At 44.7% G+C, this 18,238-nt stretch overlaps 1 protein-coding gene across 1 annotated transcript; it reads right to left on the bottom strand.

The window, feature by feature from the left end:
• Positions 1–2,508: 2,508 nt before the first annotated feature.
• On the bottom strand, positions 2,509–18,052 carry LOC127038860 (lysozyme g-like). Its single transcript, XM_050931914.1, is given in 7 exon segments — positions 2,509–3,073; positions 3,384–3,522; positions 4,636–4,752; positions 4,754–4,833; positions 6,028–6,129; positions 6,655–6,747; positions 17,958–18,052. Coding segments are annotated over 6 exon segments (615 nt in total). The 5' UTR covers positions 6,698–6,747; positions 17,958–18,052; the 3' UTR covers positions 2,509–2,939.
• Between the last annotated feature and the right edge of the window lie 186 nt (positions 18,053–18,238).

Genomic DNA, 18,238 nt, shown 5'->3' on the forward strand with positions numbered 1-18,238 from the left:
GAAGTCCATGTATAAGGAATTGGCCTTCCATAAGCACCCATAGGATTTTATTAATGAACATAATTCAGAATAGCTCCCACTCGGAATGAACTGGATACAAGATTTTGTTCATCCCTTTAAAGGGAGGTCCGAGAAATGTACAAGCGGAGAAATTATTGAATAACCTGCTCATGGGGAAGTTTCTTCCTAATCCCAATCTATTAGTGATTGATTCATGCCAAGAAGCATAAAAGTTTATATATAGTCTCTGGTCCTTATTTATGTTAAGATCTTGGCCCCAAAGATATCTTGTGGCAATGAGTTCCACAAGCGAATTATATACCATGAAAAAAATTTCTTTTTATTATTTTTAACTGTACTGCTTCAATTTCAATTAAGATCCCTTTGTTCAGTATTCTAAGAAAGTAATTAGGAACATCTGATTTACCTTCCTTATATCTTTCATTATTCTGTTTATTTGTACCGTATTCCCTCTTACTTATCTTCTCTCTAAATTTAGTTGCAAACTCTTCAGTCTCTCTCATTAAGGATGACACTCCATGCCCCATGCATCTAATCATTTTGATTTCTCTTCTCTGACCCCCTTTCTATTTTAGTTATATTCTCTTTTGAAATATGATAACGAGAACTGAACACAATATTCCAGGTAAGGCCATAATATTGATTTACATAATAGTATTATAGCAAATAATACTGAAAAAAATTCCACTCTTCATTTCTTTACATTTTATTTGCTTTTTAGTCACTGCTTCACTTTGAAAAGTTATTTTCATAGAGCAACAGTTCACAACAATCCCCATGTCATTTCTGCATTGGCTACAATGAATTTAGAACACAGCAATGTGGAGAAATATTTCGAATGATTCCTTCTAACTTGTTTTTGTCAATATGTTAAGTCTCCCTGAAGTTCCTCACAGTATTTTCTTGTCATAACTAACAATAATTTTCTGTCATCTGCCATTTTTTTTACACCTCACGATTCTCCCCCTTTTCCAGATTTTCACAAAATAAATTAAACTATGGCACAGGGTGGCTGGTGCCTGTGGATAGACAGAGCCCATCTCTGCTGGCCCAAAGAAGGTGAGTCCAGTCCAGCCAATTAAAGAGGGCTGGGCTATACCTGGGCCTACAAAGGGTTGCTAGTGGGCAGTTGGAGAAGGTTGGCAGAGAGGCACACCCTTCCTTGCCCCTCTGGTCCCAGTCAGGCACTGAACTGCTAAGGCCAGGCAGCTACTTTTATCTGGGCCAGCAGGGCCCGCATTGCTGTTACTAGCCCTTCTAACCCATGGAGGACTGGGACTCTATGGCTTCCAAAATGACCACTCTAGACATATATCTCTAGGCAAGCTTGGAGCATCCAACTCCACTGCTCTTGTCCTTCCAGCTTGCCCCTTCTTGGAGTGGGGTACAGTAGGACTGCAGGGCCATCAGAATGGCACTGCAAAGGTCGAATACACTCCGTTGCAGAGACAAACAAATCATGGACTACATCTGTGATCTGGAATGCTTACGGGGTGGTTCTACTGCAGGCTGTTGTTTGCTAGAATCTTTACATGTAGATTAAGAGGACGCAAGTGAAAATACTTATTAAGCCATTTAGTATTTCGGCGCATACTAAATGAACTGATGAAGATGGTTTTCCATTTCGGAAAAAGAAATACAGATTTTTGTTGGTGTTTTTTGTCAGGTATTCCACCAGGAAACATGGTTACACATGCTTCTATGACTCTGAAGATAGACACATGCTCATGGTTAACTTTAGTTGAAAATATAGACAATGGAGACTACTTGTATGAGAAATTATCATGTTTGACTGGACAAGTGGAATCTAACAAGCTATGAGTTGTATTATGAGTTGAATATTTATCAGTAATTGTACCTTTTAGATTGTTTGTTTGTATAATATATGTCCATGAAGCCAGAATGATCACCTGAGTTTTCAGGAATATGGAATTTGATGAGTTTTCCATCTTGGCAGAGAGATTAATGAGGGTCTATATGTCAACATGAATTGTTTCTTTTCTGTTTATAGTACAGCAGTCTTTCCATTGATTCAATGGACATTGGTTCAGGCTCTCAGGGTCCTAAATGAATTGACCAGCTTTTCAAAAATGCTTCTTATCCTGTAACTCCCATGTACATTGGGAACAAGTGGATTCTAAATGCACTCCAGAAGAACTGCTCAATCTTAAAGTCAAAAGACTGTAAGACATGCTGTACTGGATAGTACTAATGTTTTCTCAAGTAGGTTATCACTCCTTTTCATTGAATGAGATGTTAAGGCCTTTGAAAGCAGCAAAAAAGCCATAATCTCAGGTAGCACAAATTTCTTTCATTTGATTCCCTTTGAAATTTATCTGCTTTAAATGTATTCTTGTCCTAATCAAATGTTTGTTAATGCAACTGAAAAGATGAGCATTGGAGTCTTGCTTCATTTGTTAAACAACAAAAAATAAATTGTCGAACTAAATCACAAAAAGATTGAAAATACATTTTTCCTTCCCCAAAGAGATTACTTTTCCCTTTTTATTTCTTAAAACAACAGCAGATATTGAAATATATATATGATTAAAAATGGGAAGGTAGAAGACTAACAATAGCTAGATAGGGCAGCTTTAATAAATCAGAGAAATAATCAGAATAGGATAGGATATTATCAATACTCTGGTTAATGATTCCTTGGTCAGATAGAGACCAAATGTTTTAAAGTTACCATATAACTAATGTTTACTGATTGCAGAATTTAAAAATCTGGTGCCTGAGACTGCAAACCCTTATTGAAGCAATTCTTCCCACTGCAGTCAGTGAGCCTATATGCATCAATAAGGATTTTCAGGATACAGGTTTTAATCTTCCCCCAAACGTACAGTGTCTCTAATGTACATCAGACTGATAATCATATGCACCACAATTTATCTGAAAGAAGAGAACTCCCAGATTCAATATCCATTTCTCTTATAAAACTTGGCTCGTGCAACGACGTCATTGGCATAATCATCACCGGGCGTGCCCCTATCCATATTTTCATAACTTCGGACATTTCCTAGTCCTCCATTGTAGGCAGAAATCCCACCTGAAATGAAACATCAGAGTAGCTAACACAGTCAATATAAACTGGGGGGGGTTGGTTTTTTTTGGGGGGGTGAGGATTATAAATATTCCCCATGCAGTGTTTATAAACCCATCATACAACACTATGCTAAACAATGGGACACTACTCAAACTAGGTGAAATCAAGAGGCAGACAAACAGCATCAGTGGTGAAAAATTATGTGAGATTCTTTTAAATGCTTATTATTCTAGAGTGTCAGAAACAAAGAAGCTTTTAAACATGATTTTTGCCAGAGATTTTCCCTTAGTCCCTATACAAATCTACACTATACCTTTCAGCTGTTGTTCCTTTGTCCATCTGGAGAATTTTTTCTGGATTCCCTTAATCATATCGATGAGGATTTTTGTAGCATCAAGGAGATGATCTTCACCATTCCATCGTCCAACAATACTATGGTGTTTTTTATCAACCTAGAAGAGCTGGGGGGAAAGAGGATATGTTTATGAAATTTATTTCCCTCTCGATATCCTCTACATATTTTTAGTTGTCAAATTTTGTTTGATAAATCAGTTTTGGTCATTAATGTCCATGGACCTTCACTGTACTTTTTGTTGTGCCCTGAGCACAGACACCAAGGGATAGAATGTTGGACTGTGCTAATGAAAAAAACATATCTTAAAATGCTGCTTCTTTTCCATTTCAAGTTGTAGTTGTGCATTTGGCTACCACTGGTCTAGTGTCTGGTGCTGCAGTATGTGGGCTACACTTCCTGACCCACGGAGGAAATTAGGGGCTTTATCCAGAAAATCTTTACTTCTCATCCTTAAAGGTTGTAATCCTTCTGAGTAGTCTCACTGACTTCATTACAAACATAGAATGCCACAGAGGACAGGGGCCTGGCTAAATTCAAAGAAATGCAAAAGTTCAAAATGAACCATAAAATTACACTCTGTTCTTTTGTTGTTGGATTATCACTGACAGTCTTATCAGAAGAAGTATGTACATTGTGGTGCTAGCCAAGTGCATATTTTAAAATCTATTATTATCACTAAGGACTCAGTGGCATAAGACTGTGGATAAAGCCTGCCCTGTCATTCTGAGCCTGCCAGTTTTCCCCTGTCTTTTTGTCTGATGCTCTCTCTCAAACTTGCTGCTGCCACTAAGTACTTCACTTTTCTTGTATAGAAGGGTAAAATGCACAGTCTCTTCAGGGACCTCCATTAACCCACAGAATTAACTGATGTTCAAACTAAAGCACAAGAATCAGCCTCTATAAGTCTGACATATGCCTGTGCAATGTGTTGCTGCCTCAGCAATAGTTCGTTTTCTAATAGTAGGGTGACCAGACAGCAAGTGTGAAAAATCGTGATGGGGTGGGGAGATAATAGGAGCCTATATAAGAAAAAGACCGCAAAATTGGGACTGTCCCTATAAAATTGGGACATCTGGTCACCCTATATAATAGTGTGCCGAGTATCAATCTCAGCCTGAGCTGCACTAGTGAGAAATGAAGCAGGCTCTCTCTGTTGAAACACATGGATATACAGTAGTATTTTATTCCTAGTTTATTGATCATTACTGACCTGCATCAAACCAAATGCACTGCTGTTATCGCCCCAGCCAGCCTTTAGGAGAGTTCCAGCATGTGACTCTCGAGAGATGATACCAGCGATCACTGCTGGATCTACACATTTTTTTTTTGCCAGCGCTCTTAATGATGGCTTTATATTTATTCATATTATTTAAATCCCTCTCAGCAATCTTTTCTGATGCAGGACCTCCTGTAATAAATGTAAAAGTAAAGATGTTTTCTTTAAGATTATTAAGTCAATATGAGATTTCAAAAGCCGAAAGCTCTGTTCTGCCATCTGAGAGCCGTTGTGAGAGTTACGTGCGTTGTGAAAGCAAGGCAAAAAATAATTTTGCCTTGTGTAATTAATGTGTAAAAGGTGGTTTAATTCCTATTTCTATAGGTCCCAAAAGGAAGGTGAATGGGCTTGGGTAGAGTTGGAGTGAGCAGCATGCTCAGCCTCTGAAGAGAAACTGACAGCAACCTGTCAGTGTCTGGATGATGTAGGAGTGATGTTGAGAGGAGCTGAGAGGAGTCACATCTACCCCTCTGTGGCCAGAAGAACAGGACTGTAATATGGGGCTTCAAAGTTGAGAGGGGGATTCAAAATGTGGAATTCTTAGGGACAGACGCAGAAGACTTATGTAGAGGGGGACAATTGCAATTTGAGACAGTCGTTCCCAATAGTTGCACTTTTGCCTCATTTTCTTTTGGATTCTCAGTGCCATTTCATGCTACATGAGGAGGGAATCTCAATCCTACCCACAATAGAAGGGTTTGGCATTAAGTTCAATTTTATTTGTAGAGTGAAAGAATAGGGAGCACCTTTGATTTTCCCGACGGTATCAGATAAACTGTTGATCTGATGTGCAAGTAGCTGGTGTGGCATAATGAGGACTAACCAAGAGAATGGGATCAGGAATTTATCAGTACCACTCCCAGCTCTGCCACTGATTTGCTCAACATCCTTGGGAAAGTCACTTGGGTCAAATTTTAAAAAGTGACTGTTAATTTTGGATACTTTAATCAGAGATACCTTGGGCCTGATTTTCAGAGAATCTGAACATTCACAGCTCCTGATAAGTTTAATTAGAGGTGCTTGTGTGAACACTTCTGATAATTAGGCCCTAAATGTCTGAAGTTGGACATCTAAAGAATCAAGCCACATGTGTAAACATTGATTTTTTAATTTCTGGACCATAATCATCCCAAGGTTTTATTAAGTCTTCCTCTCTGTCTTAGTTTCGTAGTGAAATGAGGAGAATAATACTAGCCAATCAGAATGCTGTTGTGAAGTTTAATCAATTAATGCTTGTAAAGTCCTTTGAAGGTGTAAAGTACTATGGATCATTGTGACGAATCTGTGTGCTGAAATACAGCAACAAAGCAGCAGAATTATACTCACCACAGTAATCTAAACCTTCTTGTCCTGCAGTTTTACAGGAAGCCCCAGTAGCATCAACGTTGTTTATATTACCAAAGCATCCAGTCTGACTCTCAGAAGTACCTGAAAAATTAAATGCAGATATTTTACATTAAGCACCTATTGTGAACATAAGTAAAGCTAAGAGAATTCGAAGTCATAAACCAGACTCTGGTCCACTTTGAGATGGGATACATTGTGGGTTGTTTTGGAAAAAGATCTTGTGGAGAGGAGGATTTGCTTGCCAGAAGACACTACCTCAGTTGAGAGGGAAGGCCAGTGCAGATATGTGTCTTTCACTGGTCTCTAAAAAAGGCCAGACATGAAAGTGTCCTGACTGCTATGCCCCCGTGCTCCTCACTGAGAACACTTGATTCTCACTCCTTGCAAGAGTCATCCTTGGTACTGAAAGCTGCATTGTCGAATACAGTTTATGTATATTCCATTTGCTATTGCACCAAACTCATTCTTCCATGTCCATAATTAGGTTTTGTAGGAGTGGTCAGAAAAATGCCTTAGTCTCTCATATCTCCCCATCCTTACAATCATCTCTTTACACTGTTGCTTTGGCAGTGAGCTTAGTGAAATAGACATGGACCTCAAACTCACCGAAAAGGGCAGCAAGGCCCAGAATCATTAGCGTTAGCAGCATGGTGACGGTTCTTCTCAAGCACCCAAGAGAGTCAGAAAATAAATCCAGGTCTGCAGAGAAACCAAAATATCTATGTAAGCAGAGTCAGGATGAGCTCTACCCTGACATCTGGTGGAAAGAATTTCAGAGAGTGTATTTGCATAAGCACGCCTACCCCATCCCAGGCTGCCGAGCTGTGGGACTGCTTTGTGACAGAAATGACTCAACCTCAGTTGGGTGGTACTTGCTAGACAAGGGACATGGGTTCCAAAACCCAGTGAATTGAGAGAGGCTGGGGACAGGTATTTGTGCCTGGTGGTGCAGTCTCCTTGTGGAGCCAGAAGCACCAGTTCCACCCCCTCCTCTCTCCACTGTGGAATGTCAGAGTTGATTTTTTTATTCCCTCAAGAATCTAGATACAGATTACTGAGCTGAGAGCACTGAATACTTTGCTAACTAGTGGGGGAGCCTGAAGCTATGCTGTGGAACAGAGCAGCTGGTGGAGTAGAGCAGTTTGTGGGGATGGCTGGAGCGGATCACGGGACAGCTGGTGGAGTGGAGCAGCTGGCAGAGCGGAGTAGCTGTGGATGGGTGGAGCGGCCCACAGAGCGAGCGGAGCTGAGCAGTTTGCAGGGAGAACTGGAGCAGCCCATGGAGCAGAGCAGCTGGTGGAGTGGAGCAGTTTGTGAGGACGGCTGGAGGAGCAGAGTGGAGCGGCTGGTAAAGCGGAGCAGTTCGTGGAGAAGGCGGAAGCAGAACCCACAGAGAGGCAGGGCAGTTTGCCCCGGACCACGTAAGGTGCCCCTTTCTACCCAGGCTGGGCGGAGGGACCTCTACAGATAAACTCTCGAACTCTGGGGTGGCACTGACCAGAGTCTTTTGGGTTGTTGGACTTTGGGGTGATTGGACTTAAGACCCTAAAGGGAAAAAGGACATTGCCAAACGTACTTGGAGGTGGGTTTTTGTTTATGGTTTGTGTTATAACCCTGTTTGTGGTGTTTCTCCAATGGGATGCCGCATTGATTCCTTCCTTTATTAAAAAGATTTTGCTACACTCAGACTTCGTGCTTGCGAGAGGGGAAGTATTGCCTCCTAGGGGCGCCCAGGGGGGTGTGGTATGTAAGTGTCCCAGGTCACTGGGTGGGAGCTCGAGCTGGTTATGCATTGTGTTACTGAAATGGAACCCCTGGATACTGAACCCGGCCCTTGCTGCTGCCAACTCAGAGGGGCAGAAGGGTTACATCTAAATGTATAGTACCACTGTGAAGAAATACAAAAAAATGATGGGGACTTTCTTCACCGAATGTGCAAGTACTGAGATAGAAGGGAATTTTGTGTATTAGTGTATAAATACTGGTACTGAAGGCACAATAATAACTCTGCCTCTCTTTGACACAGCACACAGATAAGGTCCTTTCAGTGTAGAAAAAATCTGAGAGGATCAACACAGCAAGTTTTAATAATTTAATTTTGATCATAGTGTGCCTCTGTTGTATCTTACTACCTTACTTCAAAATACAAACCCCAATAATATTTGATCTGGAATTAGTAACATTCATAGTGTTTAAGGTGACCTGCTGCTGCTACAAATGCACCTTTATTCTATGCCAGGGTCCCTTACACCCACTATGCAGTTGATTGCTAACTGTTATTATTGCTATGAGCAGAGCACAGGAGATTATCATTTCCAACTTTTTTAGCAGCTCCAGGGCTCTGGTTTTCTCTAAAGTAATCTATAATCAACACGTGCCTCATCTCTTCTATTCACTGTACAGCAGGGACACAGTAATAACCACTAAGGGTATATCTACACTATGAGCTAGGGGTGTGATTCCCAGCTTGCATAGACATTCTCTTGCTAGGAGTACGTCTAGACTACGGGATTATTCCGATTTTACATAAACCGGTTTTATAAAATAGATTGTATAAAGTCGAGTGCACGCGGCCACACTAACCACATTAATTCGGCGGTGTGTGTCCATGGTCCGAGGCTAGCGTCGATTTCCAGAGCGTTGCGCTGTGGGTAGCTATTCCGTAGCTATCCCATACTTCCCGCAGTCTCCCCCGCCCCTTAGAATTCTGGGTTGAGAGCCCAGTGGCTGATGGGGCAAAAATCATTGTCACAAGTGGTTCTGGGTAAATGTGGTCAGTCATTCCTTCCTCCGGGAAAGCAACGGCAGACAATAATTTCACCTCCTTTTTCCTTGGATTGCCCTGGCAAACGCCATAGCACGGCAACCATGGAGCCCGTTCAGCTTTTTTTTTTTTACAGTCACCGTATGTGTACTGGATGCCGCGGACAGAGGCGATACTCCAGCGCTACACAGCAGCATTCATTTGCTTTTGCATGATAGCAGAGATGGGTACCAGTTGTTCTGTACCATCTGCTGCTAGTGTAATTCAGCAATGAGATGATGGTTATCTGTTCTTCTGTACTGTCTGCTGCTATCATGGGTGCCCCTAGCTGAGATCGACTGGGGTTGCAAAGGCAAAACTGGGAATGACTCCCTAAGTCAATCCCTCCTTTATGGTTTCTAAAAATAGAGTCAGTCCTACCTAGAATATGGGGCAAGTGTACTAAAGAAGCAGTGTATCAGAGAGCACAGCTGCTCCATGTCAGATCCTGCAGAAATGATGAGCTACATGCCATTCACGGGGGGTGCCCATGCAACAACCCCACCCGTTGCTTCCCTCCTTCCCCAACCTTCCTGGGCTACCATGGCAGTGTCCCCCCCATTTGTGTCATGAAGTTATAAAGAATGCAGGAATAACAAACAGTGACTTGTTAGTGAGATAAAATGAAGCGGACGCAGCCTCCCGGTGCTATGACAGTCCAGGCAGGACATTAAGCGGTGCAGAGGAGAGGAGCCCAGCATGCCGCTGCTATGATAGTCCAGGCAGTACAGAATCTTTTCTTTACACAGGAAAGGGAGGGGGCTGATGGAGCTCAGCCCCCAGTTGCTATGATGAGGACGGTTACCAGCTGTTCTGTCCCATCTACTGGGAATGGCTAGGAATCATTCCTATTTTTAACCAGGCACCCCCAGCCTACCTCACCTGAGGCAAGCCAGGAGCACTCACGGGCTGATGGCAATGACAGATATCAGTCATATTGCACTGTCTGCCACCAGGGAGGGGAGAGGAGCAGATACTGGTCTTCACTGCTGCAGCATCGTGTCTACCAGCAGCTTTCAGTAGACATAGGGTGACATTGAAAGAAGTCAAGAATCGATTTCTTTCCCTTTTCTTTCACGTGTGTGGGGGGGTAAATTGACGAGCTATTCCCTGAACCACACCGGACAATGTGTTTGAACCTACAGGCATTGGGAGCTCAGCTAAGAATGCAAATACTGTTCGGAGACTGCTGGGGACTGTGGGATAGCTGGAGTCCTCAGTACCCACTCCCTCCCTCCATGAGCATCCATTTGAGTCTCTGGCTTCCCGTTACACTTATCACGCAGCACTGTGTAGCCTGTAGATTTTTTTTCAAACGCTTTGGCATTTCGTCTTCTGTAACAGAGCTCTGATAGAACAGATTTGTTTCCCCATACAGTGATCAGATCCAGTATCTCCCGTACGGTCCATGCTGGAGCTTTTTTTGGATTTGGGACTGCATTGCCACCCATGCTGATCAGAGCTCCATGCTGGGCAAACAGGAAATGAAAATCAAAAGTTCGCGGGGCTTTTCCTGTTTACCTGGCCACTGCATCTGAGTTCAGATTGCTGTCCAGAGCAGTCACAGTGGTGCACTGTGGGATACTGCCCGGAGGCCAATACCGTTGATTTGCGGCCACACTAACCCTAATCTGATATGGTAATACCGATTTTAGCGCTACTCCTCTCATCGGGGAGGAGTACAGAAACCAATGTAAAGAGCTCTTTATATCGATATAAAGGGCCTTGTAGTGTGGACGGGTACAGCGTTAAATTGGTTTAACGCTGCTAAAATCAGTTTAAACGCGTAGTGTAGACCAGGCCTAGGTCTCATCAAGTAAATGCTTTAAAAATAGTGATGTAGCTGCAGCAGCAGAGTCAGCGGCAAGTGGCAGTATGGGCTAGCCGTGCTAAGTACATACACATGGAGTTCAGGCAGGTTTTTACTAGGCACAGCTAACCCATGTGGCTGCTTGCCACTGTCCATGTTCCCATGACAACACAACTGATTGTAGTGCCCTAGAGTGAAAAGAGTGAGGGATTATGTCTATGTGAGCTGAGACTCACACTCCTAGCTCATAGTGTAGACTTTACCTAAAGGACAAATCCTGGAGTCTTTACTCAAGTAGAGTAAACTTATTTGGTCTTTCATTACTACCCAGAGGATTTTCTAATGAACAGAATTCAGAATAGCTCCCACTCTGAATTAGCTTACTATTTTACTCAGCTGTCTTCAGCTTCCCTTCTCCTAGAAGATGGATGTTTTGAGGAGCTTTATATATGTTAGACAGTACTTCCCTGTTTACTCAACATGTTTTTCTGGTATCAGATGTGATCAAATTTACTGTCAAGTTTCGTAATGAAAACTAACTCCAGTGTGTCCCTTTGCGGAAGTTGGCATGAGGGCAGATGTAATCTTCCACTATTTGGCATGATTCAAATTTCAAAACAAACAAAAAAATTCCTTTTCCCAGCAGTTCGCCCCCTCCCTCTTCATCTTTCTCTGATTTCACAACCTCCTCCCTAAATGTTCTGTGGCCAGGTCCAAATCAATGACAAGGCATTCACCCTCCCTGGGAACGTTTTTCCCCAGTCTGGTTCTGGTATCACAGACCATTCTCAGGAGATTCTGTGGGAACAAACTAAAAACATTTTTCCACCCTGGCAGGAACAACTAGTTACTAGAGGCTGGGACCTCACTGCACACATCAATGGTTCCTTGCATTCCTCCATTCTCCTCAAACCTTACAAGTTATTTAGTGGGATGTCCACCTTCTTGGCTAACACACTGGAAGTTGAACTGGGAAACGCTAGAGCTAAAAGCATCAGCTGCTACAGATTGAGACAAAGTGTTGTATTTGGTGACTTCTGCAACTCATCTCCTCTGTTTACTGGGCACAGAGGGGGACCTGGAACACTCTCATCAGAGGGGTACATTTGCATCCTCACATCTCCCTCTATTGCAGAGACATGGTGCAACCCTCCCTCTTAACAATCAGAACTGCATATAGTCCCCTGCTTTCCCCTTCCTTTCACACCTGGAGCTCTGGGAGTCCCTCATTTCCCCCCAGCCTCCAGTGTATGAAGCTTCTTTCCTTCAATGCTTCCCAGATTGGGCACTCTTGCTCTCTCCCCCACTATAGAGCAGGCTTTCGGTAGGCAGTATGCCAGGCGGGAGGAATGGAAGAATATTCCTCCTCTCTCTTCTGCCTCTGGCTTCCCCTGTTGGCTGAGCATCCACCTGACAGGTGGTAGGCAATTCACAGAAGGGAGAGCAAGGAGCAACTTTTTAAGTGCAAATGGCTTTTCTACTTTTCCCAAAAATCAGCAGGGCTCTGTCCATCGTTGACTAGCATGTTCCTTGAGATATTGGAAGTGATCGGATGTGATGTTCAAAAGTTATCATGTTATAGCCCGACAGACAGAGAAATAACATTGAGTTGAGTGCAGGGTCAATTATTAATGATGAATATCTCGCCTAAGGCATCAAAACAAATATTTTAAGTTTAGCTGAAAATAGTGGACTGAGGAGTTATTTTTGCCCTTCTCTTTTATTACCTAACTCATGTGAGGGAGGGAAAACACCAGTTGACTCCAAGTGGTGCAATCTGTGCTATTGACATTGGCTTTACAATACTCATTCACTTTAGGCCACTGCTGGGGTTTTTTTTAAACCCTGAAGACGGGAAATAGTAATTTCTGCCATGCAACAAGACTACATCCCATTTCTGGAATAATGCAGAAAGGTTTATTTCAGCATATTTCTCAGGAGCAATGGGTAGAAAATTGCAGGCATGTATATTTGAGTGTACAACGCAGGCACCGTAGGCATTTCTGTGATTCATGGATTTTAGTGATTTACATTATGACATTGAGCCTCTCCTAGATTTCTTGATCAAAAAATGTTGCAACTTATATAAAATACTTCTGTTAAAGTTATCAAACCAACCACAAATAAAAGGGTGGGAGTCTCGTGGTTAAGACTCTATAGCTTCTAGAAAGATGGCTTCTGGTCACCGGCTCTCATCTCTGCAGCTTGGTTCTCTTAGCACAGCTGTGCATATTGCAAAGCTGCTATACTTCCTTTTAGTTTTTATCCATGAAATGCTGAAGACTGAGACAATTTTAATTATGTACCTTTATGTGCTAGGCAGAGTTTACACTAACCAAGCACCAAAGATCCTGACTATACCAGGGGTCGGCAATCTTTCAGAAGTGGTGTGCCGAGTCTTCATTTATTCACTCTCAGTTAAGGTTCCGGGTGCTGGTAATACATTTTAACATTTTTAGAAGGTCTCTTTCTATAAGTCTATAATATATAACTAAACTATTCTTGTATGTAAAGTAAATAAGGTCTTTAAAATGTTTCAGAAGCTTCATTTAAAATTAAATTAAAATGCAAAGCCCCCCGGACTGGTGGACAGGACCTAGGCAGTGTGAGTGCCACTGAAAATCAGCTTATGTGCCACCTTCGGCACCCGTGCCATAGGTTGCCTACTCCTGGACTATACATTAAACATAACTGTACATAGTTACTTGTACTATTAACCTGACAGGCGTCCCCTGAGGGAGAGTTAGGCTCGAGAGGAAAGCGCTGATTGAGGATGGAGCCCAGTTGGACAGGAGCAGACCTGGCTAGCGTAGAGTCAGGACATTTTCACCAGGAAGAGACTGCTGTGTGGAAGCCTGCAGTCACTCTCTGGTCTTAGAGAGAAAAGAGGGAGAAACCCTGGGGGTAGATGACCAGATGTCCCATTTTTAAAGGGACAGTCCTGTTTTTTGTGACTTTTTCTTATATAGGTGCCTATTGCCCCCCACTCCCTGTCCTGTTTTTTCACAGTTGCTATCTGGTAACCCTACCTGGGGGAGAGTAGAAACCTTGGGATCCTAAGACAGGCATACCCAGAAGGGTGGTAGATAAAGAAGTATGATAGAGACAGAGTAGGAAGCAGTCCAGTGAAATAGCAGCCAGAGATCTTGGCTGCTGATTGTAGAGTTCCTAGGCTGGAGTAGTGGGCGAGCCCATTTTCCCCTACCAGCCACTGAGGAGGTGGCATAGCCTTGAACTGGAGGGCTGCTGGGAATGATGTCTGGACAGCCAGTCCGGTGAGACTGTGATACCTCAGAACAGGAGGACTATACAGTGACCTGGCCAGAGGGCTGAGTCAAAATGAGAGAGCGTCCTGAGTCCTGGAGAGCAAGTGGGGCTGCAGGGTGAGCAAGTGACAGAAGAAGGCACTATATTGGATAAGAGATGATCCCCAGACCCAGCCACGAGGCGGCACCACAATAGTGAGTACCCCATTACACCATGTACCAGGCAATATATGTGTCTGTCCTATTTCTATCTCTCCACCAAAGTACTTTCCTGCCTCTGAGATTAGAAGGGATGGGTACATGGCTGGAGCTCTCTTTCTCTCTCTCCCACACCATGCAGCAGACTTTGGGGAGGCAGCACACCAGAAGGGAGGAGGGGATGAAGCTGCCATTTATCTGTCTTTTCAGCTGGCTCAGTATCTGCCCTGGAACTTTCAGGCAGCCATCAGCAGGGAGAGAGCACAGGGGCAGCAGAGCCTTCCAGAAAGTGTAGGGGCTGGAGTTCCTGCCCCTTGAGGTCCCATCCTGCCTCTTTCCCCATGGCCCTGCCTCTTCCCTTGGAGGCCCCACCCCTTCCCTTCCCCTGGAGACCCCACCCCTGGCCAAGCCCAAAGCTGGAGCCTGGGGTGGGTTAGGAGGGCTGAAAGAAGCCCACTCCCCACATCCCTGCCCCCCGGGCTCCCCAGAACAGGTGGAGGGACCCAGGCTCCCAGCAGCAACCCTCACAGTGGCTCTTACTCTCACCTGGCTCTGGCCAGGGGGCAGGGCCTTGGAGCCACAGCTCAGCCATGGCAAGAGCTATGTGGGTAGCTGTGGGGAGCCGTGGTGCGGATCCTCCACCTGCCTTGGGTAGGGAGCCCGGGGGGCAGGGACATTGGGAGGGGGCTTCTCTCGCCACCCCCCCGCACCGTGGCAGGTAGAGGGTCTACTGTGGCTCCCCACAGGTCTTACCATGACTGGGCTGCAGCTCTGACTCCAAGGCCCTGCCCCTCGGCTGGAGCCAGGTTGGGGTAAGAGCCATGTGGGTAGCTGTGGGGGAGCCAGCGCATGGACCCTCAACCTCCACACGCCCTTGGCCAGGCGGGGAGCCCGGGCTGCTTTCGTCTCCCCTACCCTGGGTGGGGGGATTCGCGTGGTTCCCACAACTGCCCAGAGTCCCTGGCCGGGCTCAACCAGCTGCTGGCCTGGCCAGGGGGTGGGACCTGGGGGGAAAGGGAGGGGAAGGCGCCGGAGTCTGACCTGGTGAAAAGTGAACAAGCGAGGCCCATCCACTTTCAAAAAAGTGGCCCCCTGTCCCCTAATTCTGGTCCCACTGGAGCAAGGACCAGCTTTTTGACTGCAAATGGCTTTTCCAGTTTTCTGATTTTTACCAAAATCTGTCGGACTCTGCCCACTGATACCTAGAACACTCCTGGAAACGTTGGAAGTTATAATGTTACACAAGTTATCACATTACACCCAGATAGGCAAACAGACAACTGTAGTGCTGATGTTCCAGGAAAGCCCCATAAGTCCAAGCAACAGTGCAGAGCACCTCAAAAATGAATGGAACATTGTTGGTAAGTTTAGTTATTAGGTTGTTTATAGGTATTTGTAATTTTGTGTTACATTAATGTTGGTTTTCTTAACTGTTACTGTTATGTTTTGGCTTGGAAGGAAAGATGTGGAATGGGGAATTGTGCCTTGAAGGACTAAGCTTGTCCAGGTGGGGTGCTGTGAAGCTCTTGTTATGCACAGACATTTCGAACAGGACACAAAATAAGGCAGAGCTCTTGCAAGCTTCTTAAGCAGTGAGGCCCAGATCCACAAAGGGACTTAGGCATCACATCTAACTTTTAAGCACCTAGAAAATTACGGGAACAGCAATGCAATTCACAAAGTGTGACTTAGGTATTTCGTCTCCTTATACAATGCATGGGGAGAGACAGGTGCTTTAGAATGCAATCCACAGAAGCCAGCACACTAGGTAGGGAGCTGCCTAAGCTGCTCAGTGGGTGATGCTGAGAAGAGGAGTGTATCTTAGCCCTGGTCTACACTATGAGTTTAGGTCAAATTTAGCAGCAATAAATCGATTTAACCCTGCACCTGTCCACACGATGAAGCTATTTTTGTTGACTAAAAGGGCTCTTAAAATCAATTTTCATACTCCTCCCTGATGAGGGGATTAGCGCTGAAATTGACCCTGCTGAGTCGAATTTGGGGTATTGGCCTCCGGGAGCTATCCCAGAATGCTCCATTGTGACTGCTCTGGACAGCACTCTCAACTCAGATGTACTGACCAATAGACAGGAAAAGCCCTGCAAACTTTTGAATTTCATTTCCTGTTTGGCCAGCGTAGCGAGCTGATCAGCACAGGTGACCATGCAGAGCTCAATCTCCCAACCTGCCATAAACATCTCCCCCTTACTCTCACAGATATTGTGGAGCACACAGCAAGCAGTAATAACAATGGGAATATTGGTTTTGCTGAGGTCTAACGGAGTCAGTAAACTGTGCCAGCGAGCTTTTAAATGTCCAAAGGCACATTCTACCAGCATTCTGCACTTGCTCAGCCTATAGTTGAATTGCTCCTTACTACTGGCCAGGCTTCATGAGCCATGGGAGCAAGGGATAGGCGGGGGTAGGTGTGACCGCGCAGCGCTGCCAACTGGGAGAGCAGCCTAAGGTAGAAGCCTCCAGCTGGCATGATATTCCAAGCAGGACTGAATCTCCATTAGACGAAACTTAAAGAAGGGAATGACCTGGAGTCATTCCCATTTTTGTCCAGGTGCCCCCAACCAACCTCACCAACGTCGGCCAGGGGCACCCACATCTGCCCAGGCGCCCCAGACCAACCTAACCGAGGTCAACAAGAGCACCCATGGGATGATGATGATGGCTAGCAGTTGTATTGTACTGTCTGCTGTCTGCAAGGCAAGGGGATGCTGCTGTGTAGCACTGCAGTACTGTGTCTGCCAGCAGTACCCAGGAAACATATGGTGACAGTGAGCTGAGTGGGCTCCATGCTTGCCCTGGTATGCCCTCTGCATGAGTAATCCAGGAAAAATGGCAAGAAACAATTTTTTGCCGTTGATTTCACAAAGGGAGAAAGGAAGGGGGGTTGATGACATGTAGCCAGAACCACCCGCGACAATGTTTTTGCCCCATCAGGCACTGGGAGCTTAACCCAGAATTCCAATGGGTGGCAGAGACTGCGGGAGCTGTGGGATAGCTACCACAGTGCAACACTCCAAAAGTCAACGCTAGCCTCGGTACTGTGGGCTCACTCCACCTACTTAATGCGCTTAGTGGGGAGACACACACAAGACTGTATCAAATCGATTTCTAAAAAAATCGACTTCTATTAAATCAACCTAATTTCGTAGTGTAGACATACCCTTAAACTCCTCCCTGTCTTGGAGTTCAGGGCCTAAACTCTGGGCTGGAGGGAGGCACCTATTTCTGCTCACAATTCAAAGCCAGGAACCACTCTCCTGGAATCTGGTGATTTAAGCACCTAAACTGATCTTTGTGAGTCAAAATTAGGTGTCTGCCCAACCCCAGACAAAATGGCACGGAAAGGCCTCCCTTTAGCCCAGTAGATTGGGTACTCAGCTAGGATATGGGAGACTCCTGGTTCAAGTTCCCCCTCTGTCTGATGGAAGGGATTCAAACAAAGATCTTCTAGAGGGTGACCAGACAACAAATGTGAAAAATCAGGACAGGGGTTGGGGCGTAATTGGAGCCTATATAAGAAAAAGACCCAAAAATCAGGACTGTCCCTATAAAATCGGGACATCTGGTCACCTTAATCTTCTGCCTCCCTGGTGAGTGCCCTCAGCAGTGGGCTATGAAATAATCTGATGGGGGAGGGAGAGTATTTTGTTGAATTTGTTCCACATTAATTGAATAGTTAAATATTAATTGGGCCAGAGAGAGAGAGTGAGGTTTAAAAGAATACCTTACCTAGAGCCCGAGGGAGGCCTATCTTATCTCAGGTCTCTAACCTCTGGGGGTCTGGGGAGGGGTCAGTTTTTTCCCCTTAACTTACCCTTTCCATGAGGGATTGACTTTTAAACCCTGGCAAATTTCTTCATTCTCTCAGCTCACATGCTTGAATCTTCTGCCCAACACCAGTTTTCTGAGCTCTGTCGGGGTAAAGCCAGAGTGTCTGAAATGTTTGTTGTGGAGGGTATATCTGGATTCATTTCCCCCTTTCTGGATGCAGTTACTGACAATTCTGCTTAGAATTAACTCAATACATACATACAGTATTGGGCCTCCATATAGTTTCACAACATCTCTGCAAAGAAACTGCTGATTTTTTGCATA

Source organism: Gopherus flavomarginatus, chromosome 1, assembly GCF_025201925.1.
Source record: "Gopherus flavomarginatus isolate rGopFla2 chromosome 1, rGopFla2.mat.asm, whole genome shotgun sequence".
Lineage (NCBI taxonomy): Eukaryota > Metazoa > Chordata > Testudines > Testudinidae > Gopherus > Gopherus flavomarginatus.